Raw genomic sequence first — 26,452 nt, 5'->3', positions numbered from 1 at the left:
TTGTTGACTAATGTGCATGTGTAATATTTGGTGCATTTGGAAATGCATGGTACATGGTAAAATACATATGCAAAATATAATTTTATGGTATTTCTAATTAAGCTATCGATATTGTAATTATTCCCTCTGTTTTTTATCTTGGGGTAGGAGGAGAGGGCAGCGGGGGGGGGGGCAGGGGGGGGTGGTGGCAAGAACCAGGCACTGAGTTCCTGAAGCTTAAATGCTTAGTTGATATAGCTCCACTGTACCGGACACCTGCTATGGTCCAGGTTCTATGCACGGGCTTCATCTCCTGCATCCTCACAGACACTCCTTTAGATCAGGGGTCAATAAACTTTTTCTGTAAAGGCCCAGAGAGTAAATATTTTTTTAGTTTATAGACCATAAAGTCATGAGGTTATAAGGTCTCTGGTGCAACTACTCAACTCTGCCATTAGAGCATGAAAACAGCCATAGACAATATGTAAACAAATGGGTGTGGCTGTGTTCCAATAAAACTTTATTCACAAAAACAGGCAGCAAGCCAGATATGGCGCCCAGGCTGTAGTTTGCTGACTCTTGTTTTAGGTGGACAGAGCTATTCCCATTGGAACAAACCAATGAAGAAATGAGAAACAAACTGAGGGTGAGTGATTGAGCCGCTTGCTCAAGGCCAGAGAAGGGTAGCTTGAAGGTGGTCAGGCTCAGTGTGCTCCCAGTGGCCATCATCACCAGCACCAGCACCAGCACCAGCATCACTATCACCACCATCATTATCATCATCATCATTACCACATGAGCTCACCTTATCAGGGTTTCTTATGTGCCAGGCCCTGAGCTCCAGGCTACGTACATGAATCAACTCATGTACTCTTTATAGCTACTTTATGAAATAGGTACTATTATTATCCCACTTGTCCAAGGTGGGCATGGAGACCCAAAGAGATTAGGAAACTTGCCTAATATCACACAGCTAGTGAGTATAGCAGCCTGGATTTGAATCTGGGTAGTTTGGCTCCAGAGCCTGCACTCCTAACCACTAGACTACACTGCCCCTCGGTCAGGTTGAAGACAAGTCTGAGAAGGCCAGCATGTGCTAGGGAGGGAGTCTGACTTAAGGATTTCTTTCTGTGATGCAGCTATGTAATGTACTTTGGACTCCTAGAGTAATTAATAAGGGGATTAGAACAAAATGATTCCCCAAGGGTCAAGGAAGATGGGAGTTCCCCATTAGCCAGAAAACTGCCATTAAATACCAAATGTGGAAAGGCAGGTTGGCATTAGACACTCACTCCCATCCACTCAGGTACAATGCTCAGCCTTGGCAAGCAGGGTTGGGCTTTGGAGAATAAAGGCGACTCAATGGAAATCCAAGACTATGCAGGGACCTCCCCATCAAAAAGGAGTTTTAAATGAAGAACTTGTTTCTCCCAACTGGGGTGATGGTGCTTCTACTAGGTTACTAAAATGAGTTTATTTCTTCTGCGGTCCAAATATAAGGGCTCACCCTGTTCTCATTTTATATATCTATGTAATTTAATTCAAATGGCAAATATCCCAGAGATGACACTTAATCTTACCCATTGGATTGGCAAAAATCCAGAGGTTGGACAATATACTGTTGGCAAGATCTGGGAAGCAGGCATTTTCGAGCACTGCTGGGAGAAATATAAAATGATACAGGCTCTGTGGAGGGGATTTTGGCAATATCTTCAAAAAGGCTTTTGGCAGTATCCCTTTAAGCTAGCAATATCACTTCTAGGAATCTACCGGGAAGAAATACCTCCACAAACAGGAAACAAATGCATGCACAAGGTATTCACTGCATCATAATTTGCAATGGAAAATATTAGAAGTGACCTATAAGTCTATCACAGTGGGGACTGGCTGAATAAATATGGTGGATCCACACAATGGAATGGAATACTGGGTGAAAGAATGGCAAGCTGATAATATGACCATATGTTAAATGAACTCAAGGGGGAGAAAGTTGACGTAGTATGCAATTTTTTCCTCTATGAAAGAGGGAAAATAAGAATATATGCTCCTGGGACTTCCCTGGTGGCACAGTGGTTAAGAATCCGCCTGCCAATGCAGGGGTCATGGGTTCGATCCCTGGTCCGGGAAGATCCCACATGCCACACAGCAACTAAGCCCATGCGCCACAACTACTGAGCCTGCGCTCTAGAGTCTGTGAGCCACAACTACTGAGCCCGTGCACCTAGAGCCCATGCTCCGCAACAAGAGAAGCCACCGCAATGAGAAGCCCGCGCACCACAACAAAGAGTAGCCCCTGCTCGCCGCAACTTAGAGAAAGCCTGCGTGCAGCAACAAAGACCAGATGCAATCAAAAATAAATAAATAAAATAAATTTTAAAAAAAACAAAAAACACCTATAAAAACAGATTTCTCTAGAAAAAAATGGTACAAATGAACTTATAAAAAAAAAAAGAATATATGCCATATTGGTTCTGTTTGTACACCTGGAAGGCACATGCACAAGAGCGACTTCTCAATGTAAACTTTTTATATTGTTTTTATTTTTGAATGATTTAGTTGGAACTATTTCCTACTCAAGAAACTAAAATAAACTTAAAACATTAAATGTCCAAAAGGGCTGGTTCCGATTTTTAAAAAATATAGTGAGAAACGCTGTGGACACTCCCACCTAAGGTCCAAGGGTGTGGTCTGCCGGAGGGAGACAAGAGTAGCCTCCATGGACCTCAGGACCCCGAAGCTTGCTCGAAAGGACACAGTATTTTCGGAGGAAAAGCTGCCTTCTTTTAAGAGATCAGTCTGTAATGTGTGAGAGTTAAGAATGAAATGATGACAAAATATGGTTTCTGGACATTGGAACAACAGTTTCTGAGCTAAGCCAGTAGGCTGGTGGTGACCTGCTCGTTTACTTGAGGGCTAAGTTTTTTTCTTTATGAAACGGCTAGACAAGATGAGAAAGGAAAAAGAGAAAAAGAAAAAAGGAAAGGAAGATTGAGACCTGTCCAGATGGCTTGTCTGGAACTCGTGGTTTCCTAGTGCTTACTGGGCATGGTCAGGTTCCTCCCCAGGTGATAGTTCTTGGGATTCCCTCACTAGCACATGCAACAACAAAGCCGTGAGGCTCAGAAGAGCAGAGTAACTTGCCCAAGGTCACAGAGCAACGAAGAGAAAGAACTGGGGTTAAGAACCCATCAGCTGGCTGCTAATCCCGTGTTCACTACACCCTGCAGCCTGCCCGCCTGCACGCCTTCTTCACCTCCAGGAATGCCAGAGCTCCAGCCCCACTGGCCTTTCTACGCCACCCCACACCCACCTTCAGCCCCATCCCAGCCTCCTGAACCTACAGCCTCTGCAGAGACACGTGTGGCAGGGTGGGGACAGGGCAGTCTGGCAAGCACCTGCTCAGCCTAAAGAGGAATCACTATTTGTCTCCGGCTGCAGGTTTCCAGGCAGGAACGTGGGCTCAGTTTTGTTGGGTGAGATTTTTCCAGAGAAGTCCAGTTGTATGAGAAAGCTTCTAATCTTTAAATGTTGACAAGTAATTAAAATTTTTTTAGAGCTCTGGACAGGCCCAACAAAAGAGGCCTCTAGTTTCCAACCTAGTAGACAACTAGGCAGAAGATGGGAAAATCTCCCACTCCTCCCGTTATTTCCTTATCTCAATGCCACGGACCCTTTTTGGGGAGGGGGAAGGGAGACCTCTTTAAGGAAATATCATCATTAGAACAGAAATCTATTAGACAAAGAGCATGACTGTTTGGGAGCCAAGTAAACAAACATTGGCTCTGAGACACATTTTGCTCTTCAAATTCTCCATGTGCACCTCCAGGCTGGTTCTGGGCCTTTAAGTTACATCCTGTCTTCTGAAAGCCCGAAACAATACCCCTGTCACTCTTCCTTTGCATTTTCTGTATAACTCAAATTCCCAGGGCCCAGTTTACTGCCAAATTACCTGAGATAAGCAAGTCATGCTAAGATTCTCTTTTCCTGTCCAAACCTAAACAGCAGCTGGCAGCTAGAAATGGTTATTTATAACCTGCACACCGTTCCGCGCATTTGCTTGGTTTAGAAATGCTTAGCCGTGCATTCTTCAGCCAGCTTCATAATCACATGAGAGCCTGGGGACAATGCTGTGCGGTGGCCGAGAGGCTACGCTCTGGGTCAGCCTGCCTCGCTCAGCCACTCATTACCTGTTTGGGAACCCTAAGAGTTCCAATTCCATTTTTAGGGTTAAGATGGTACATGTGAAACACTTAGAACACTGCCCTGCACATAGTAGGTACTTAGCAGTTAGCAGTTTCCTTCCGCAGAAACAGCTGTTTGTGGATCTGAGGGAGTCCCGTTGAACTCTGCTGCCCAAACGTATCCTGAATCTGCTCCTTCCTCTCAATCATCCCTTTGTGTGCCCTGTCATCTCTCCAATAGCCACCTGGTAGGTCTCCACCCTCCACTATTGCTGGCTTTTCCCACTGCAGCCATCTAAAAATAAGGCCATAAGTCCAAGTGATAACACTTGCCTGCCTGACCGTCCTCTGGTGTATTTCACTTCATACATTTCCCTCTTCCCTCCCTCACATTCACACCTCTGCAGCCCCCAGTCTTTCTCCTGCTCCTTGGACTCAGGATCCATTCCTGCCTCGGAGCCTTTGTCCTCATCCCCCTGGGTCTTCTCATGCTGGCTCCTTCTCATCAATCAGATCTCAGCTTAAAGGGACCCACTTGCTCAGAGTGGACTAGCCCCCAATCCTCCCTACTTTAATCTTCTGCATAGCACTTATCTGATCTTTATTTGCTGATGTGGTCTGCCTGCCTCACTAGATATCAGCTTTGTGAAATCAGAGGTTTCCTGTCTGGTTTTTTATCACTGAATTTCCCACACCTGGAACAGTGCCTGAAATGGAGTAGGCGTCGGTAGGTATTTCTGAAATCAATGAATGAGTGAATGACTAAATTTCTGAATGGACAATGCTGGAAGGGCAGGAGGCATGATTATGAACTGCTGTAAAGACTTCATCTTCTCTTGCAATGTGCTTTCCTGACCCTTTCCCCCTGCTCTTTCTGGGATGGTGAAATGAAATATGACAAAGTAAGTTTAATACACCATTGGAGCGCACAGCAACGAAGACCCAACGTAGCCAAAAAGAAATTAAATTAAAAAAAAAAATACACCATTGGAGATAATTGGAAAATATTGATTTTTTTCATTTGAAATAGTGAAGATAAGTAAATGCCACACATCTGTAATCTAATCAGTGGTCTATGTGATGACACGCTTCCCAGGCTAAAATGGACTTTGGTCTACCTCTGTATCCATCATACAAGCTCCCAAACGCACTCCCATTCCAAACCCCACCAGCCCCCTCCTCCCATCCCAGCTCCCCATAGAATACAAGTGAGGACACTGACTACATTTGTGAAAATATGTGTATGTGTGTGGATATCCAAATTCAAGTATCTTTTGAGTATTTTCATCCCCCCCCCAAAAAAATGATCAGCCAAACAATCTTGGAAAACATGAGACTGGTTCATGAGATCCCCAGAATCCTAAGGAAAAAGATGCATTTGTTCCTCTGATAGCTAATTGTTACTGAGAGCCTATTAAGTGCTGGGCCCCATTCTAAGGGCTTTAGATAGATGAATTCACTTGGTTCTCAGAGCAGCCCTATGAGAAGGTCCTATTGTTACTGAGTCCAAGCTCGCTCTGCTCGCCGCACGACAGGCCAATAAGTTGGAGACGAGGTGTTGAGGCAAAAGGGGTATGACTTTATAAGGAAAGCCAGCAGACCAAGAAAATGGCAGACTAATGTCTCAAAGTAACCATCTTATGGGGTCTGGATGCCAGTTCCTTTTATAGAATCAGAGAGGGAAGTAAAGTAAAAAGGCATAATAGAGAGGGAGAGGTGGTGAGGAAGTAAAGTAAAAAGGGCCATCAGGGGGCTTCCCTGGTGGCGCAGTGGTTGAGAATCTGCCTGCCAATGCAGGGGACATGGGTTCGAGCCCTGATCTGGGAAGATCCCACATGCCATGGAGCGACTAGGCCCGTGAGCCACAATTGCTGAGCCTGCGCGTCTGGAGCCTGTGCTCCGCAACAAGAGAGGCCGCGACAGTGAGAGGCCTGCGCACCGCGATGAAGAGTGGCCCCCGCTTGCCGCAACTAGAGAAAGCCCTCGCACAGAAACGAAGACCCAACACAGCCATAAATAAATAAATAAATAAATAAATTTAAAAAAATTAAAAAAAAAAAAGGGCCATCAGTTTTGCAAAACATCTCCTGGAATGGCCAGCCTTGGTGAGGGGACGTGTTAATTTCAGCCATTTACAGGTGGGCAGGGTCAGATTGTCTCCCTGTGAGCTGAACAAAGGCACTTCAGTTCAACATTCAGGCAGAAGGGCAGGGTTCCCTGAGTCAGGCCATTATGTACGATTATAATAACAAAAGCAATGAAAAGCAAAGGTTAAAGTCAAAGAAACAGATCCAACATGGAGTCCGATTTAGCTCTTCCCTGTTACATTCTATTAATCTCCGTTTTACAATTTAAGAGTCCAGGTACTGAGATGAAGTAACTAACACCTCAGGTGAGCATCAACAGGAAGAGAGGGAGAGGAGAGTCTAAATTCTTGGCCCTGGTTTTCACAGTTCCACTCTGCAGGCTTAAAATGAAATCTCCGTCCCAGTGGAGGCAGGAGGCAGAACTTCTGCCGCGCAGGCTCATTACGAGAAAGGCTTTGCGGTGTGGGTAGGGGCGCCGGACTGAAAGCGATCTGAGCCTTGTTCACCTACTCTTGGGCTGCCCATCGGGGGCTCTTAACTACACCCCGTGCCTCAGCCTTCACATCTGATACATGACAGTGATCAGACTACATCCAAAGTCACTCGCTGGCCGAACCCAGCCCATATACATTTGTCTGGTCTCCAAACTGTTGAAAAATATATATATTTTTTTCCAGCCAACATTTAAAGCTTGGGAGATGTCACATTTAAAAATCCTGAGTTCTGGATTCTTTTGAAAAACTGAAAAATCTGTCAACACAGGACCTGCGTTCCTGTCTAGCAGCCATTGTCGGGAGCTGAGGGCAATGCCCACCAGATGGCATGGTGCCCTCCCATCCCTCCCCGTTCCCCAGTTGTCTCCCAACCACAGAGGTCAAGTCCAAGTTGCCGTTTATCAGCAGGTCTGAGAGGTTTTTCCCTAGAGTAAAGATGCAAGTGAAGGTTCATGTGTCCACGTCTACAGCAAGAGTGAATCATCATCATTATCAAAAGTACTTAAAACGTGTACTTCTCAAGTGCCAACCCCTGATCTAAGGGCTTGGCAGTTACTAATGTATTTAATTCTCACAACAACCCTAGGAGGTGAATACATTTATTATCTCTATTGTATAGATGACAGAGAGATGGAGGAAGACACGTGCTTCAAGATATTAGTAGAGGGACTTCCCTGGTGGCAGAGTGGTTAAGAATCTGCCTGCCAATGCAGGGGACAGGGGTTCGATCCCTGGTCCGGGAAGACCCCACATGCCACGGAGCAACTAAGCCCGTGCACCACCACTACTGAGCCTGCATGCTACAACTACTGAAGCCCATGCGCCCTAGAGCCGGTGCTCTGCAACAAGAGAAGCCACCACAATGAGAAGCCCGCGCACCACAACAAAGAGTAGCCCCCGCTTGCCGCAACTAGAGAAAGCCCGTGCACTGCAACGAAGACACAATGCAGCCACAAATAAAAATAAATAAAATAAATTAAAAAAAAAAAAAAAAGAATGCCAATTGAAAAGTTGAGGAAGAACAAAATAAAACTAGAGGCTCTGGGCTATAGTAAAGGTAGCTAGGCTAGAGTATATTATTAGGACTGCATTGAATTGCTGCAAAGGACAGAGTCTGGAGGAACCATACTTGTCCACCAGAGAAAGAGAAACCAGCTGAGGTCTCTGGAACTTGGCCTGGAGGCTTGTCTACAAGGGCTTTTTCTCTGCTTAATGGAGACCAGCCAACAATTCACTAAGGAACAAATGGATTCATCTCTTTCCTGGTTACAATGTCAACCCAGCAAACACTCATGGGCATCTCCCTGTGCCAGTCCTTGGGCCAAGTGTTGGGCATGCAAAGGAACAAGAATGGGTCTCTACCCACAGAGAAGGAGAAAGGCATGGAGTCCAGTACCTGTGCTACAGCACCATGCCTGAGAGGCCACAGGATTCCACCACGTGGGAGGAATTAAGACTGCAGGTGACGTTACTCACTGTAATCTACAGTGTGAAAGTGACATGAAAGAAGGGCACAGTGGGCAGGGAGCACAGCAAAGGCAAGGCAGGGAGGTGGGAAAGGATACGGGGTACTCAAGAGACGGCCAGCTTTCTGAGGTGGCTTGGCTAGGGGCTGAAATCACAGATGCCTGTAGGGTCAGGCCAACATTCTCAATGCAAGAAGTAAACACTTGATGACTGGCACCACCAGCCAGAAGACTGAGTCAAACTGTTATCACATGCCCAAGGTCAAGGGGGTGGCCACTGGGGCTGTGTAGGAAGGCAGGTCTACACGGCCCCAGGGCTAAAGCTCCCTTTTATCAAGAGACTGAAATGTCCAGGTTTTTATGGGAAATTATTATTTTTAAATGTGGGAAAACACATCTACGGACCCAGTTCAGCCCAGTATAAAACCTCTGGGCATGAGAATGGGTGGGTGAGTGTCTAAAGATGAAGAGGGAGACCAACCGAGGGATAGGGGAAAGGAGGGGGGCACTGCTTCCCCCGGGAAATTCTCCGATTAAAGGTGCTATGTCCACAGGGCAACTGTTAAGGTTACAAGGGTCAGGCTGTTCAAAACCCCATGGGGTGGACTTCCCTGGTGGTCCAGTGGTTAAGACTTTGCCTCCCAATGCAGGGGGTGAGGTTCCATCCCTGTTTGGGGAGCTAAGATCCCACATGCCTAGCGGCCAAAAAACCAAAACATGAAAGAGAAGCAATATTGTAACAAATTCAATAAAGACTTTAAAAATAGTCCACATGAAAAAAATCTTAAAAAAACAAAACAAAACCCATGGGGCACCAGTAGTCAGTCCAGTGGTATTAATGGATGCTTCCTTATTCCTACATAAAGTGCTCTGTGAACAGCTCCAAGCTCCTCCTTCCAACCAACCATGTTGCTCCTCATAAGCCCCTCCTACGTGGACACAGAGAAGCAGCCACAGGGTCAGATCCAGGAGGGAGCCAAGAAAGTAGTCAAGGACAGTGTCTTTTAAACCAGCCTAACGGGCAAGCCTCACCCGCAGACTCACTCCCCAGGTGTGAGAACCTAGCCACACACTGGCAGGGACAGGGCTGGGCTGGGTCTTTGATGACACACTAGAGTGTAGACTTTATTCAGCTGAGTCCTGGTTCTGCCACCAACTAGCTGTGTGGTGTAAAAGGAGCACAATTATAGCATCGTATTGAGCTGTCTGAAGGACCAAACTGGGTCCTCTACAGCAGAAGTTGGCAAACTTCTCCTGTGAAGGGCCAGACAGTAAATATTTTTGGCTTTGGGGGCCATCTGTTCCCTGTCACAATGAGTCAGCTCTGCCACTGAAACATGAAAACAGCCATAGACTGTTGGTGTGCATTTGTATGCAAATAGGTGTGGCTGTGTTCCAATAAAACTTTATTTACAAAAGCCAGCAGTGGACCAGAGTGCTTTGGGTGTGGGGAAGACCTTTACAAATGTTATCTTCCGGGGACCCCCATGTTGGACTATAGTTATCTGTTTATGTCTGGCTTTCTCACTCGACTATGAAGTTCTTCAGTGAAGAGAATATATCCTCCCCCACTTTTTTTTTTCCAGATTAAAACTAAAAGAGGGGCTTCCCTGGTGGCACAGTGGTTGAGAATCCGCCTGCCAATGCAGGGGACACGGGTTCGAGCCCTGGTCTGGGAAGATCCCACATGCCGTGGAGCGACTAGGCCCGTGAGCCACAGTTGCTGAGCCTGCGCGTCTGGAGCCTGTGCTCCGCAACAAGAGAGGCCACGATAGTGAGAGGCCCACGCACCGCGATGAAGAGTGGCCCCCACTTGCCGCAACTAGAGAAAGCCCTCGCACAGAAACGAAGACCCAACACAGCCATAAATAAATAAATAAATAAATAAACTACACTTCTAAAAAAACAACTAAAAGAACAAGTAAAGCACAGTATGGCACACAATGAAGTATGTAGAGGTTTTCAAAATTGTCCCAGTTAATACTAGAGCAGGACTGTAACTTCAAATGTCTACAGAGGGGACTTCCCTGGTGGTCCAGTGGCTAAGACTCCACGCTCCCAACACAGAGGGCCTGGGTTCGATTCCTGGTCAGGGCACTAGATCCTACAGGCCACAACTAAGAGTTCGCATGCCACAACTGAAGATCCCCTCATGCAACAACGAAGATCCCGCATGCCGCAACTAAACCCGGCACAGACAGATAGATAGATAGATAAATAAATAAATATTAGAGAAAAAAAAAAAGCCTACAGGGTCCCAGGCAGGTACCAGAGGCAATGAGGGAAGCCAGGCAGGTACCAGAGGCAATGAGGGAAGCCAGCCAGGTAGAGGCTGTGATGGATTGGAAAGGGCACCTCCTTTCTAGGGGGCAGTCTCCACTTAGCTCCAGCTGAGGGAACTCTTGCCATGCAGAATTTCAATTCAGTGCTAACTTTATTGCTTTTTATTGAGATTGATAAATCAACTTTACTGATATTTTAAAGAAAACACCATAATCAGAGATTTATGAGAAATCTCCCAATTTTTCAATGTTGACAACTAATTCAAAAAATTGAAAAACATTATGGGTCAAATAAATATGCCTGTGGGCTGACTCAGCCCAAGACTCTCAGTGTGCAACCTCTGATACAAAGACTTCATTTTTAAATTTGCTACATTTCTATTTTTTAGGGTTAAAAAATTTTAACTTACATGCTTTTGAAAAATCAACTTTAAAGAAAATTTGGAGAAGACTACAGTAAACTCCCATCTACTCTTCACCTGGATTCAATCAAATTCATCTTGATATCTCTGGATCCCAGCACACAGAAGGAGCTGAATGTGGTAACTGAAGGAATGCCCCCAAGAAAAATAAGCAAAACAGAGTGTGCCAAGTTCCTGTGAGCTAAAACGACAGGATGGAATGAATGCTGAGGAACAGCAAGGGAAAAGAAATCAATCAGATAAAAGGATGGAAGCAAAGGAGGAAGAACCAACACAGAGACTACATGGACCACATGTTTATTTTGCCTGCTGAATGCTTTCTATGTTTTATTTTATTGTTATTTTTTTTGCTTGGTTTATTTTAAGTAGGAAGAGAAACAGACAAATCACCAGGAGCCCAGGTAAACACCACACAAGAACAGAAAAGATCAGACACGGTGACTGGACTTTCAGCAAAACCTAAGTAATTCAACCGTCACCCATTTTGCAGTTTGGGATTATTTAGACAAGCTAGGCTAAATTTCATCTTGGCATTATTAATTCTTTGAGAAAGTCTGCTAGGCAAATGAACAGTATAAACAGGAGAGACGTCGAATACTTGCTCTGTGGGGAACCAAAGCAAATGCCTAGCTTTAAAATCCTTTCTAATTATCTCCATGTGCTGAACTTTTGTCTAATTATTATGTTCCTGGAAAGCTGAGTAGAATTTTTTTTTTCTCGGCCATCTCATATTTTAAAAGCAATGGGGGAAATTCGACTTTGACATAAAGGTGAACATTTACCTAGGCAGGAGACTCACACATTGCCAATTTACTTTCATGTAAATAAACATAGGCAGGAGACTCACACATTGCCAATTTACTTTCATGTAAATAAACCATGTCAAACACTGGGTTTTCTTTTAAACAAAGAGCGAGCTAATTACAAAGATTATTATTTGTTAGAGAGCTTCACCATATTCCCTCCTTCCTCTTCTGTCAGCAATGCGGAAGAAGTCTGCACATTGGCAGGTAATGACAGCATCAGCTACCACACAGGTGTGCTTTTTATACGCCAGACTTGGTGTTAAGTGCGTTCATGCATAGTCTCATTGAATTCACAATAATAGATTCACCAACGGACGGGCACACAAAACGAGGTAAGCTTCATCATCATCTCCACTTTATTGACAGGAAAACGGAGGCTCAGAGAGGTCAGAGTACACCGCTGGGATTCAAATCCAGGGCTATTTGGTCTGCAAAACCTATGAGTATTACACCACGCTGCATCGCAGAGCCAGATAGAACCTGCCGAAAGTCAAACCCAATGGGCCAGAAAAAATGCTGTGAAAAGCTATGCTGACTAGGACAGGAAGAATAAACCAAACTACAATCCAGTTTGGGGATACTTAGCAGACATTTAAGCTTTTGTGGGTTTAGGAAGTAAACATCTTTCTAACAAGGCTGGACTTGGCTTATCTATCTAGTAGGCTAGAATCAAAATTCATCACGGTATGCCTCACTTTACCCAGTAGATATATGCCTGGAAAATTGTGCAGAGATCAAAGTTTTAAAAATTGCAAAGGAAAAAGGGATCCTTTGAATGCTAAATCTAATCTTAGGGCAAACACTTTCTTAGAACAAATTTTTCCTTTTTGTAACCAATCTGAAAATGGACAAGTTCCTCCACTGGGCCATAATAATGCTCAGGAGCACTGAGATGATAACAGAACTGACTGAACAGACTTCTTGAAAATGGTCTACAGCAATGTTTCTCAAAGTGTGTTCCACAGATCCTGGGAGGAAGAGGGGTTCCCAAGGACAAGTATTATCTTCATCATGATTCTAAGACTTTTTCACTGTGTTGGTATTTGCACTGATGATGCAAAAGCAACAGTAGGTAAAACTGCTGATAGCTTGAGTGGCTACAAGGCAGCGGCACCAAACTGTATCAGTAGTCATTATACTCTTTAGTGCCATGTGCTGACGATAAAACAAACAAAAAAACATTTTCACTTAAGAATGTCCTGATGAAACAGTAAAAATTAATTTTATTAAACCTGAACCCATGAGAACACATCTTTTAAATATTCTGTGTGAAAAAATGCAAAGTACACATAAAGCACTTCTGCTATAAGCCAAAGTACAACAGTTGATCCTAGAAAACACTTGTGTGTTTAAGTTGCCAGCTGAAGTAGCCACATATTGTATCCAATGTCATGTTTACTTGAATGAACAACTAGTAGACAAACTATAGTTATTCAGACTTGAGTATCTGGCAGACATTTTCTTAAATACGAAAGTGAGCATGTCACTTCAAGGAAACAAGTGATGGTATTTGTTGCCAATGATAAAATTCAAGCTTTCAAGTGAAAACAAGTAGGAAACTTGTTTCCAGTACTTTGAGTTTAATAGCTTCCCAACACTTAAACTCTTTTTTTAAAAAAAGGGATACTAAAGAATGTGATTTTTTGATATTGTGTAATGACATGCCATTTAATATTGTATTTCCAATGTCAACATTTAGAAGATCTGCATAACTCAGTGAACTTTCCAAATGACCAATGCCTAATGTTACGGAATCATACATGGGTAAACTATGCAATCAAAGGGCAAGATAGACCAATGGGCTTTAACAGAGTACAAACAAAAGTTCACCAGTATGGTTTCAGATGCCACATTGTGACTAACCTTTGAGAAATTACCACTTGCTAAGTTTCGGAATACTATCAAAGAAGAATGTTTACAGCTATCTGAAAAGACAATTAAAATACTCCCTGTTCAAAAACAAATGTCTGTGTGAGGCCCCATTTTCTTCAAATATATCAGCCAAAATAACAACACAACAGTTTGGTTGCTGAAGCAGAAACGAGTCTAGCTATTTCCTATTAAACCAGATATTAAAGAGATTTAATCATTGTAAAGCAATTATACTCCAATAAAGATGTTAAAAAATAAAAAATTTAAAAATTTTTAAAAATTTTTTAAAAAAAGAAGAGATTTAAGAAACTCTAAAACAATATCATGCTTCCTACTAACCTTTCTGGTGGGAAATATAGCCACTTTTCAATAAAAAGTATTATTTATGTTCAGAAGTAATGCATTTATTATTGCTTTTAAATGAGTTGATAAATGACAAATGTCTTAAGATTTTCTTGGCTTTGATTTCTGATATGGTAAATATCATAGATATAATACACACAAAGCTCTCTTGAGGTAAGAGCATAAAGGCATCCTGAGACCAGAAAGATGTGAGTACTGTTGTTCTATAGCAACATTACATTGACCTTTCCACTGGGCAAACTGGTGAATGACATTTTATACTACCTCTGAAGTACAAAGGGCAAAGATGTCTTTTACGCACATAACAGATTGTTCAATTAAAATTTTTTTCCACACTGTGTTAAGCAGATATCACAAAGGAACAACATTTCCCAGAAGTTAGGGGCAGTGGTATAATGAGAAAAATTATGTGGATTCTGGCCGACTCTTCCCATTTATAAAATGAGATATCAGGGTAGCCTATTTTTAGAATCATAGAATTCTATGATTCTTGTTGGGGATCCCTAAGTGATGGCCCACAGGCTGCATCTGGCCTTCAGACTGATTGGCCATTGTGGCATTTTGAGAAGCACCCCAGGAAACTAATTGGTTGGAGCTGAGTGAGAAGCTTCCCTTTCAGAAAAGAAATTGACTTTTAATCAGAAAAGAAATTGACTTTTAATCACAGCCTAATCCAGCCCACCAGACTTGCCCCTGCAAATATCTGCATTTGCAACTTCTGGAATGAAGGGCTTCTAAAATCCCTTTCAAATCTCAGACTCCCTAATTCAGCTCCAGAGACAGTGTCCGGGTTCCTTACTCACTCTGCCACTTGATGACTTTGATTTGGGGCAAGATACTTCACTTCTCTGAGCCTCAGTGTTCTCATTTGTAAAATGGGATAACACTGACCTCAAAAGACTGTTATGAAGCTTACCGAGTTGCTTGACAACATTTAGAGTTCCTGGCACTGAACAGTATCATTAACATCAAAGCACAGAAAGAGAGTCTCCCCCTCATCCCCCTTACCAAGTCCCATTTCCCAGTAGCTGATGACTGCATTCCCCACGATGATGCTTACTTCCAAACCAACTCCTGTATTCCACAGTTCCACGCCCCAGGACACACAAGAACGCCCCCCCCCACCCCGACCTCTATTTGTCTTTCTCACCCTAAACCCTGATAAATGGAATATTGCCTGCCATATCAGTAAACAAAGGATGTCACAGTCATCAGCAATTGCAGCCCTTGAACAGGAGCCAGTGAGCCCTGAGGGAACTCATGAAGAAAAAGAATACCTGCCATTTAGCAGCCCTCAGACTGCAGCCACTCCCTACATACTGAACCCAAATAGCTGAGGTGCATATCAAAGCAATGATTTCAGTGAGCCCAGACTCTTGTATCTTCCCATACATAGAAAAGCGCTAAATTCCTTAACTTGGGATATCTGGTTTTCTTTAATTAACAATAATCTTTTGACGTTCAGACTACCTGCCCTTTGTTGCAAAACTCCTATATATCCGGGCTCCCCCCACTTGCCTCCTCTGAGCAGTTCTCTCAGGATTACTTGAGATGCTGCCTAGCGGGGCTGAAGTTCTAAAAACTCCCACCAAATGAAACATAACTCTCAACTTTTAGGTTGTGAATAATTTTTCAGTCGACAACCTTTTCTCTGATGCCCTGGCCAGTACGGGGTTCCAACACAACCACAGGCAACATAGTGACCAAATCACTGACCACTCCCCCCAGCCTCCTCTTCCCATCCCGGACCACTAAGGCTCCCTTTCCCTCAGACGGAGACCACCTTGGGTCAGGCAGTCGTGGTCCAGGGGTCTGTGGCCTAGGGCTCTGCCCGGGGCGGGGGGCCCTCATGAGGGATGGGAGAGTAACTGCCCGACCTCCCGGGGGGGCCCATAGACACTCACCGTCCATCCCTAGAGGCGGCGGTTCCGGGTGCTCGAACCGGAAGCGGCCTCTACACTGTTTGCAGTTCCCCTGGTTACTGCGGGGTTCCGGACCAATGGCAATGGAGTTCCACGGAATGAACCCTCCCCCAAAGGGAGTGACAGCACGACCATGCTCTGGAACTCCTCCTCCGGTCCCCGGATCCGCCCCGCCTCCCTGGCTGCCGGTCGTTGTGCGCAGGCGCTCTGGAGCAGGGCCCTTGGCGGCGTGGTGCGCAGGCGCCGCGGGTGCTGCCAACTGAAGTAGCAATGGACGCGCTGGAGTCCTTGTTGGACGAGGTGGCCCTGGAGGGGCTTGATGGCTTGTGTCTTCCCGCGCTTTGGAGCCGTCTGGAGACGCGAGTGCCGCCCTTCCCGCTGCTTCTGGAGCCCTACACGCAGGAGTTTCTGTGGCGGGCCCTTGCTACGCACCCGGGCATCAGCTTCTACGAGGAGCCTCGGGAGAGACCGGATCTCCAGCTCCAAGACCGGTCAGCGGCCTGGCTCTGCGGGCGGGCGGGGGCAGAGACCCGGGTCTGATGGAGCTGCGAGGGGGCCAGGTTCTTACGGGAGGGGAGAAAAAGGAGTGGAGCGGAAGAAAGACCCGGAGTCTGATGGAGGCGCAGAGAAAGGCTGATTTGGGGTCCCTCAGGCCTGGCAGGACCCAGGCGTCTGATGGAGTTGGGGGGGGGGTCATCTGGTGATGTTCCATTATGTTCGTGTGTGTTTGGGGTGGTGGTGAGCAGGACTGGGAGGATATTCTTTGGGTTTCAAAGAGTATTTCCTCTGAAGTGGAGCTTAGGATTGGAGCAGGAAGGCTGTTCAGATCAAGACTGGAGACAGTTGAGTTCCACAGAACAGAGCATTCATTCAGTGCTGGATTAGAGAGCCTAAGGCAGCTAGAGATCTTCACGACGGCAAGCTTAGCAACAACAAGAACAATAATAATAGCTAACATTTATTTAGTGCTCGTTATGGCCTCGTACTATTCTAAGATCTTGTTCCTGGAGACTGAACCCACTTCATTCTCTCACAGTGACACTATGAGGGAAGGTGCTCTTATCTTCCCCATTTTTTTTTTTTTTTTTTTTTTTTTTTTGGCTGTGCCACGGGGCTTGCGGGATCTCAGTTCCCCATTCAGCACCGAGTCCTCACCACTGGACTGCCAGGGAATTCCCAGTTATCTTCCCCATTTTGCAGAGAAGAAAACTGAGTGATAGAGAGAGATTAAGTAACCCGTCCAAAGTTATGGATATTGTAAGTAACTGAGTATTGACTCAACCCAGGCCGTCTGTCTCCCAAGTCTGTGCTCTTAAGCCATATTGTGAGGGTCGGGAGAGGTTCCCAGAGGTAATACTGTCTAAAACAAGACTTAAAGGTTGGATTTAGGTAGCCAGTTGGCAGAGTATTCCAAAGGAAGAGAAGTACGTTAAGTTTGGTTGAAGTGTAGAACTGGAGATAGTGAATGAGGAATGATAGTTGACATTTACATGTATGCTTATTGTAAGCAGGAACTGTTCTAAGATCCTTACGTATAGCAAGTTATTTAATTTTTGCAACAACTTTAGGAGCTGGATATTCTATCCCCATTTTCTTGAAGAGAAAATTGAGATGCAGAGAGGGTCATCAACCCAGAATCTGAACCCAGACTGGGAGAAAGTGGTGCCAAGGAGGGGAAGGAGGGACTTTATTGGAGGTGGGGAGTGGCAGTCATAACTTGAGTTTTGATCTCATCAAATCTGAGGCGTAGACAGCTGAAGGCAGGATTAATGTTTGGGGGAAAAACAGGACCGAGGATTTGATGGTGAGAATTGTTAACATGCAAGTGATAATTGAAACCATAAAAATGGATGGAAGTACGAGAGGGATAACTAAAGACATGTGGAAAGGTAACATCTTAAAGTAGGGAAGCCTTGAGTCCTTAAGTCCAAACTTGATGGTTTGGAGACCAGGCACTGGATTGGGGGGAAAACAAAAAGGCCATGACTTGGGCCAGGAAGGTGGTTCTGGTTTCAGCATTCAGCGTCCAGGGTGGATTCAGAGGCTCCTAGAAAAGTTTCTTGTCTGGGATAGAGAGGCAGGGACGCTGCTTGTTAAGATGACCTGTGTTTGCAAGGCGGGTGCGACGAGGTAATCGCACTCCCTCTCTCCGACCTCTGCCAGAGGTTGTCGGAAGAACACGCCAAACGTGTCATTTCTGAGGCTGAGCTGTGGTTTGATATCTGTGATCTCCCCCTTAGGTATGAAGAAATTGATTTGGAAACTGGCATTTTGGAGTCCAGGAGGGACCCGGTCCCTTTGGAGGATGTCTACCCCATTCATATGATCTTGGAGAATAAAGACGGCATCCAGGGCTCATGCCAGTACTTTAAGGAGAGGAAAAACATTACCAGTGACATCAGGACCAAGATGTTACAGCCCCGCTGTACGATGGTGGAAGCCTTTGGCAGGTAACTGATTTGCATCATGGGAAACTTGTGGGCATCATCCTGCTTTAAGTTGGGGGTGTGGTCAGAACGCCACAACGGGCGTGCCACCCTCGTGCCCATCAGGGTGCGTCGGCCCTGCCCCAAGCCAGTCCTCGGCCTTTACCACTCCCCTCCTCTTGGGGCTAGTTTTGCTGGGGGCGGGGGTGGGGCGCTGCCTTTCTCTTCCCTTTGTGTCCACAGGCCTGGCCCTTTGGGCAGGACAGGCAGGTGTCATTTGGATGGGTGCCTTTCGCTCTCTTGTCCAGGCTGCGTCCTCTGCTGCCCAGCCGTACTTTTGTGAGTCTTCAGTCAGGGTCCCAATTTCCCAGACTGCCTCAAGCCCCTCGCCCCATCCCCACCTCCCTTCCTACTTGACGGAACAGGGAGAAGCTTCCAGTGTGAACTCTCCTAGTTGCCACCTTCTTCCTCAGCTTGCAGACTTGCCCATATTTCTCTCCCCCTCCCTCACCTCAGGGGAGACGGGAAACTGGGCCCTGCCTCGGGCAGTCGTCTGGATGCTTCTGTTCCTCCGTTTCTCCCCTCTACCTCGTGCTCTTTCCTACCTCTGTCAGCTAGCTCCTCTTTCTCCTTTATTTTCAGCTTTTGCCTGTTGACCAGTACTTTCTCGTCAGCCCATTACCATGGCTCGTTCATCTTAAAACAAGACCCCTTGGCCTTGGATCCCCTGTAGCTGTGATTCTGTTGCTGCAGCCGTGCTTCTTGGAAGAAACAGCTATACTCACTCTTTCTCCCTCTTGACCTCCCCTCCCCTCCTCTGGCTCTGGAGCTTTGCAGCTTCTGCTTCCTGACCCTCCCCCACCCAGCTTCCTGCCAGCTCAGGAAGAGCCCTCCCTGGTGACCGCACACAGGCTCTCTTCACACACATAGGCCTGAATGGGGGCTCCTTGTACATGTCATTTCATGACCTTGACACACAGTTATCGAATCCCAGAGTAAGTGTTCCTTTTCTTGTCTTTCTCTTCAGTAGACTCTGAGCTCCGTGAAGGCAGATGCCATTTTTATTTATCTTGGCATCTCCGGTACTTTGCGTGGCGCTTAATCAGTGTTGGATAACCTATGTGATGACCAGGGTCAGCAAATTGGGCCTCGGGCAGAAGTCCTAGAGTCAGCTACTGGGAGATGTTGGAGTTCTGATGGGACAGGGGAGTAAACCACCCTGAACACATTCTTAAAGCAGCAAATCAGCTCCCCTGTTTTCAAACTTTTCTCAACTGACCTCTTCCAATTTAACTCAATGAGCCTGTTTCAAGACAGAGAACACAGGTCCTAAGTTTGTGACACGCAGACACAGAAAAGTAGACTTTCTGTCCGTCACGTGTATGCACAGCCTCACATTCTTTTTGAAGATGGACCATACAGAGCCTGTGACTATGCGGAAGACTAATTATGGGTCACAGGCAATGTGAAGGAAGCTGCAGTTAAAGGAAACCGTTGACAACCTCCTCTTTTTCCTTTTTGCCCGTTCAGTGGGAGCAATGAAGTCATCTGGTATTGGGCAGCAAGGGGGGCAAGAGGAGGAACTGTCAGACTGAGCGATGTGACTGAAGACAGGCCTTGCGATCAGGCATCTGTAAACCACAGGCTGGGGGCAGTAGATGGTGGCTCTAGGTGGGAGGGGTTGGGAGCCCGGCTCTAATATGGACCCTTGGTGACTCATTCCCCTGGGAGAGGGAGCTCCTCCAACTGGTGCGTCTCGATGCCAAGGAGTGAGTGGGGATGGCTTCTCTGCCAGCGCACCCTTGTGGGATCTCTGGCAGGGCTAGGACCTGAGACAATCTGCCCAAGATGGCCATTTAAGTCAGCAGGCAAGGCGCCAGGGTGGAGTCTCCATCTTCAGCGCCGTAGACTGTTCGACCTCAGCAGAGAAGTCAGTTTTCCCAGCTGCGACATCTCGAAGCACCTGGCTGGGAAGTGTTCTTGGCCTCTTTTTCAGGCATTATTTTTCGCACACCAAGACAGTAGGAGGAACTAATGATTTGTCCCAAGTCTGGTCTCCAACAGGCTGCAGGTCCACTGATGACACAGGGCACTGTTTTTGATTCTGAAGTTTGTTTTATCCATCCAGTTCAGGAGACGAGTTTGTTCCCTTATTAGATATTTACAGAGACCCTGCTGTGCACCAGACCATTCTAGGCCCTGAGGATGTCTTGGGGACCCTGATGACAACCTGCCCCCTCTTATGGCGCTTATTGCAGAAATGTGTACCCAAAAAAGCGGCCATTTCTGAGAGTGCCAGGTGCTGTGAAGAGTGGAAATGGTCAGAGGCGGGGGATAGACTGGTTAGCATTTTCAGGAAGACCTGGGGTGTTGGTATCTGAGCAGTGGCCTGAATGATGAGAATCAGTGGCCTGAAGATGTGAGGGTAGAGCAGCTGGGCAGAGGACCAGCGGGGCTGTTGTGGATGCAGGGCCAGGCCCTGGTGGGGAGTCGGGCGTATGGCCTGAGGGCCCTGGCCGGACGGGGAGGGCTCTGAGCAAGGAACTGGTGAGACTGGCTCTGTTCCCCCTGAACGCTCTGTGGTTCTAGGATGGAAACCTCCTTAACTGGGGGATTGTGAACCTCCAAGAAGAAGCAGGAAATGATGGTTCACTAAGGTTCTGCTTTTTTATATTTCGATATTCTTAAAAATCAACTACAGTTATTTCTTCCTGCGGTGGCTTCTGATTTGCAGGTGGGGGAAGAAACTGATCATCGTTGCCTCCCAAGACATGCGGTACCGGGCCTTGATCGGCTTGGAGGGTGACCCCGACTTGAAGCTCCCCGACTTCTCCTACTGCATTTTGGAGCGATTAGGCCGGTCCCGGTGGCAAGGAGAGCTCCAACGAGACCTCCACAGCACTGCTTTCAAGTGAGGGGATGCTTTGCTTCTCTGCTGTAAATGCTGGGGCTCCCTGATCACTGGGCCCTGCCACCTGGGCAGTCCCCACATCCATGGTGATTGGAAGCACGATGCTTTCTCATTGAAGAGACCCTGGAAAAAAAGACCAAAAAAAGGGGACTCCCTGGCAGTCCAGTGGTTTAGACTCTGCCTTTCCATTGCAGGGGGGCATGGGTTTGATCCCTGGTCTGGGGAACTAAGATCCTGCATGCCTCATGGTGCGGCTGAAAAAAGAAAAAAAAAAAGAAAGAGAGAGACACCCTGGGGTGACCATAGAATTTATTGTCCAAACCAGACATTTTGAGAGTGGAAGGTGGAGATGACCAGAAGGGACGCCAAGGCAAGGGGCATAAACTGAGACCACCTGGTGAGCCACAATGCATGGCGACCCTGGTTATTGGCCGCTATATGATTAGAGACCCACGTCTGATCAGCTCCTTGCTAGTATAACCCTCACTGTCTCCCTCGCCAGCCATCCTTTCCCACTCCGTTTCCCCTATCCTCTACCCCCATCTCCCCATCCACCTCTCTTGGGGGTCTGGGGTGTGCCTTAGGCTGAGGCACGGCTGTTCTTTCCAAGGCCATTGTCACATAGCAACTGTTCTGTTAGGTTGGCTGGATAGGAGGTGTGTGTCTCTGGTGTTCATGTCCTCCACACTGTGGGGTGAAAGCAACCAACAAAGCAAAATGACCGCCCACTCTCTTCCTCTCCTCCAGGGTTGATGCTGGGAAGCTCCACTATCATAGGAAAATTCTGAACAAAAATGGGCTCATTACGATGCAGTCACATGTGATCCGATTACCCACCGGAGCCCAGCAGCACTCAATCCTCCTCCTCCTGAATCGGTTTCACATGGACAGGTACAGTGTGAGGCACCAGAATGCTCCCTTACCTCTGTCCTTCAGCCATGTGTATTATACCTTTAAAAATCCTAGAGGCCAAATCAGAATATGACTAGCTTTTAAAAAAAGATATTTAGGGGCTTCCCTCGTGGCGCAGTGGTTGAGAATCTGCCTGCCAATGCAGGGGACACGGGTTCGAGCCCTGGTCTGGGAAGACCCCACATGCCGCGGAGCAACTAGACCCGGGAGGCACAATTACTGAGCCTGCGCGCCTGGAGCCTGTGCTCCGCAACAAGAGGGGCCGCAATGGTGAGAGGCCTGCGCACCGTGATGAAGAGTGGCCCCCACTTGCCGCAACTAGAGAAAGCCCTTGCACAGAAACGAAGACCCAACACAGCCATAAATAAATAAATAAATAAATACCCCCCCCCAAAAAAAAGATACTTACCACCTATTTTGGATTATGAGAATAAGTCTTGCTTATTTAGAAAATCTGGAAATTATATAGAAAAGAAGGGCAAAAAATACCTATCACCCCACAGCCCAGCAATAGGAACTATTAACATTTTGGTGAAATTTGGGAGTGTAAAAATAAAAGTAAATAAGTCAAATTTGATTTGTTATGGTGACAGAGTTCTGTGGGTAGAAGAGAGAACAATGGACTAAGTCAAGATCTGTATTTAAATCTTTGCTCCTGATTTGGGCACGATCACTTGACCTATCTGAACCACTGTTTCCTTTTCTGTAGAATGGCCATGACACAGCTTGGTACTAGTTCATACGCAGTGAATATCTGTGCCTTCATCTATTCTTTCATTCATTGAAAGGCAGTAAAAATGGAGAAGTGGGCGTCTCTGGATCCCATATATATGCCCTCCCTGCTGCTAAACCTGTGGGCAGTTAAAGCCAAGTTCACCTTTCCCAGCTGCATGACAATACCTTCCTCTCTGCCCCTCCTCCAACACCCCCCCACCCACACACAGCTGGGGAGCCCTTGGCTCCTTTAATAGCTTCCTTTGGCATCCATTAGCTTGTAAGCATTTATTAGGACATCCACTTCACAATAAAAATGCAAAGGAAGGGAAAGTCAGTCAAGCCAGCGAAGTGAGGTAGAAACCAGGGCTTCAGAATCAGAGAGGTGTCCTGATTACTGCAGGGGGCACTGTATTTCGAGGAAGAAGACCTGGGTTCACATTTTGTGCCTGAATTTTAGAAAAGCTTAACTTCTTTATGAAATAATTCCTATCCTTTCTTCCCAAGTGATTTATAAGGAAATACATTGGTGCTTCCTAAACTTTAAGGTATTGTCAACTCAAAAAATATTTACAGTCTAAAAGTTGAGAGTTATGTTTTATTCGGTGGGAATTTTTAGGACTTCAAGCCCAGAGCAGGTAATCTGAACGTCAAAAGATAATTGTTAAAGAAAACCAAGTTAAGGAATTTAGCGCTTTTCTGTGTATGGCAAGGTGCAAGAGTCTGGGCTCACTGAAATCATTCCTTTGATATGCACCTCAGCTATTTGGGGCCAGTATCCTGTGTTTTCACATCCTGAGTTTCCTCAGGGCCCACCATGGGGAGTGGCTGCAGTCTGATGGCTGCTAGATGACAGGTATTCTTTCCTGAGTTTCCTCAGGGCTCACCGGCTCACCTTGGAGGGCTGCAATTGCTGATGACTGTGACATCCTTTGTTTACTGATATGGCAGGCAGTATTCCATTTATCAGTATGATCAAAAGATGTAAGGCATTTTAAAGAATCATTTCATGACAGTTTTAGCCACAGAGGCTAGTCTGTACACTGCCACTAGTTCGGTGACCTTGGCCGTGAGACTGAACCACTCAGAGCCCCAGTCTTTCCAGCTGTAAAGGACAAGGAGTTGGGCTGGATGTTCTCTGAGACCTAAGACCACAAGGTTCTGTAGTTTGATATGTTGTCATTTAAATCTTGTCATCTTTAAAAAACAGGCAGTCTTTAGCAATAGGTGTGGAAAAAAATGAAGTGTTTTATGTTTCTCACAGGAGGAGCAAGTACGACATCCTTATGGAGAAGCTTTCGGCTGTGCTGAGCACACGGAGTAACCGGACAGAGACACTGGGAAAGCTGAGGGAGGAGCTGGTGAGCTGCCCCTGCCCTTGTGGGGGGCTGGATCCGTTTGTGACGCCGTGGGGAGCATCATCAAGTGTAGATTTCAGTGCGTTGCAGTTGAAAACCCTGTCATGGACTTGACCGTCCCTAGCTGTTACCGAGTCCAAGCTCGTTCTGCCCGCCGCACGACAGGCCAGTAAATCTGGAGACGAGGTGTTGAGGCAAGGGATAATGACTTTATTAGGAAAGTCGGCAGACCGAGAAGATGCGGACTAGGGTCCCCAAAAACCTTCCTATCCAGGTCTGGATGCCAGTTTTTTTTATAGAACAGAGCGGGGTAGGAGGTGAGGAAGTAAAGTAAAATGGCCATTAGTTTTGCCTGGCTTGGCCAGCATCCGGGAGGGGGTATGTTAATTTCTTCTTCTCAGCAGCCATTCACCGGTGGGCAGGGTCAGATTGTCTCCCTGTGAGCTGAACAAAGGCACTTTAGTTCAACTTTCAGGCAGAGGGGCAGGGTTCCCTGAGGCAGGTCATTATGTATGATTATAATAACAAAAGCAACGGAAAGCAAAGGTTAAAGTCAAACAGATCAACATGGAGTCAAAATTGGCTCTTCCCTGTTACATAGCCATGAAACCAGCAGAACTTTCCTTTGCTTTACAGAATGAAAAAGGGCTCAGTCTTTAAGTCCTTCCTGCTCTTGGGTGGCCTCCAGTTTTCCCGGGGATTTGCGCCAAGTCCTGCTATAAAAGTTCCTGTGGAATGGTGAATCTGGGCATTTACATTTACTTTCGTAATCAAGCTTGTAATTTTGTTCCCAGTGGTTTTATGCTGAAATAACAGAGTGACTACTGAGAAGGAGAGACAACACAGGGAGAAAAGCAGTTATGGACCTGCTTCATCTTTGGGTCCAGGAACAGAGGCAGTGATGAAGTGAGAGTGGGAGGAAGAAAGCACAGGGGTGATGCCGCTTCCGGTCTGATTTGAGCCCTCTTCGGTAGAAGTTAGGAAAGAGCCAACACTGGAAACGGGAGGAAAGTAAAACTGCCCTGTAGGTTAAACAGTACGATTTGAAGTCAGGATTTGGGGTGATAGTAATTAGTCCCCAGAGGAGCATGGCTTGGAGTCTGGTTGTAGAGTCCAGGTAGATCCTTCTTCCTCCTCGCCTTGTGCTGGCCCCGGGGGGGCTCTGCTCTCTGATTTCACTGCGCTGAGGGAAGGGCTCTCTCCCTTCCTGCTAAATGCACTGTATGCCCAAGCCTCTTTAAAGCAGAGGTTATAAACCAAAGCTTGTGGGTCAGATTCGGCCTGCACATTGTTAAAAAGAACTTTGACCTAGCATCTTTTAAAAATTGAGATTTTGCCTCACAATCTAGGTTACCAGCTTCCCTTGAAATATCAGAGGCTCTGGCCAGCCTGGGCCCGTGGTCTCTTGTGATAGCAGTTATCTGGAGCTGGCTGTGTGCTGGCCGCCCACCCCAGGCCCCTTACCTCCTGTCAGCTCTCAGACGCCCAGGCAGTGCCATTTGTCACTCCATGAGCACTGCTGTTCAGGAGGAGAGAAATATTTCTCAGTGTCTGAGTGTCTGTCAAAAGTGGGGAATAAAAGGTAGACTGATAAGGCCTCTTCCTGAGAGGCCCTAGTCAAGATGAAGGAAACTCCTGCAAGCTCAAATATCTGCCCGCTTTGTTCTTTATATTGTTCGTCCAGCCCATGCAGACACTGAAGATCGAAACCCTCTGCCCTGCTGAGTCACTCAAGGGTAGAGAAACTGAGCAGTCTCAGGTCAATGCTGTGGACGATCTAAGTGACAAGATTTGACTGATACAGGACACTGTTTATTTTATTTATTTATTCATGCGACAGATACTTTAGTGAGTGTCTGTTTGGAGTCAGAACTGTGTTTCGCACCACCATGGCAAAAATTAACCAGGATGACAGTCTTACGATGTCGCAGAGCAGTCTAATTGGAGGGGCTGACGTGTGACCACACACTCAGGCCAGACTGCTCCTTGGAAGGATGTGTTTGAGTTGCGTGAAAGGAGAGATGGGAAAAGCTTTGTAGAGCCAGTTCCAGTTGAGCTGGGCTTTGAAGATGAAGTCAGCGTCATCCGACAGAGGAGAGACCATCTTTCAGGCAGAGGAGACGGGCGGGAGCAAAGGCGTGGAGCTGTGGGAGGTGATGGGGTGTTTCCGAGGTTGGCAGTGACACAGGGGGCAGCGAGGCGGCAGCGTGCCCGGCGGGAGTAGTAAGAGACATGGCTGGAAAGGAAAGTTGGAGCC

General features: G+C 46.5%; 2 protein-coding genes across 11 annotated transcripts in view; one reads left to right on the top strand and one right to left on the bottom strand.

Moving 5' to 3' along the window:
* The window catches only part of KATNIP (katanin interacting protein), a 192,122-nt gene extending 176,074 nt beyond the window's left edge, over window positions 1-16,048 (bottom strand). For 2 of the 4 annotated variants that reach the window (XM_082360794.1, XM_082360796.1), the window contains exon 1: window positions 15,857-16,044. In XM_082360794.1, the coding sequence (XP_082216920.1) occupies window positions 15,857-15,863 (7 nt within the window). In that variant the 5' untranslated portion in view covers window positions 15,864-16,044. Of the gene's footprint in view, window positions 1-15,856 lie in introns of all 4 variants that reach the window. The other 2 variants (XM_082360798.1, XM_082360795.1) reach the window with 2 other exon arrangements.
* A 46-nt stretch (window positions 16,049-16,094) lies between these two features.
* The window catches only part of GTF3C1 (general transcription factor IIIC subunit 1), a 73,343-nt gene continuing 62,985 nt past the window's right edge, over window positions 16,095-26,452 (top strand). For all 7 annotated transcript variants that reach the window (XR_014235844.1, XM_082360789.1, XM_082360787.1 and 4 more), the window contains exons 1-5: window positions 16,095-16,365; window positions 18,115-18,324; window positions 21,035-21,211; window positions 21,959-22,102; window positions 24,102-24,198. Coding sequence is in view for 6 of the 7 variants with exons in the window: in XM_082360789.1 (XP_082216915.1) it covers window positions 16,145-16,365; window positions 18,115-18,324; window positions 21,035-21,211; window positions 21,959-22,102; window positions 24,102-24,198 (849 nt within the window). In the remaining variant the exon portion in view is untranslated. The remainder of the gene's footprint in view (window positions 16,366-18,114; window positions 18,325-21,034; window positions 21,212-21,958; window positions 22,103-24,101; window positions 24,199-26,452) is intronic.

This window comes from Balaenoptera borealis, assembly GCF_965194805.1.
Source record: "Balaenoptera borealis genome assembly, chromosome: 16".
Classification (NCBI taxonomy): Eukaryota; Metazoa; Chordata; class Mammalia; order Artiodactyla; family Balaenopteridae; genus Balaenoptera; species Balaenoptera borealis.
The sequence above is the reverse complement of the archived record's forward strand: the minus strand, read 5'-3'. Positions and strand labels throughout refer to the sequence as shown.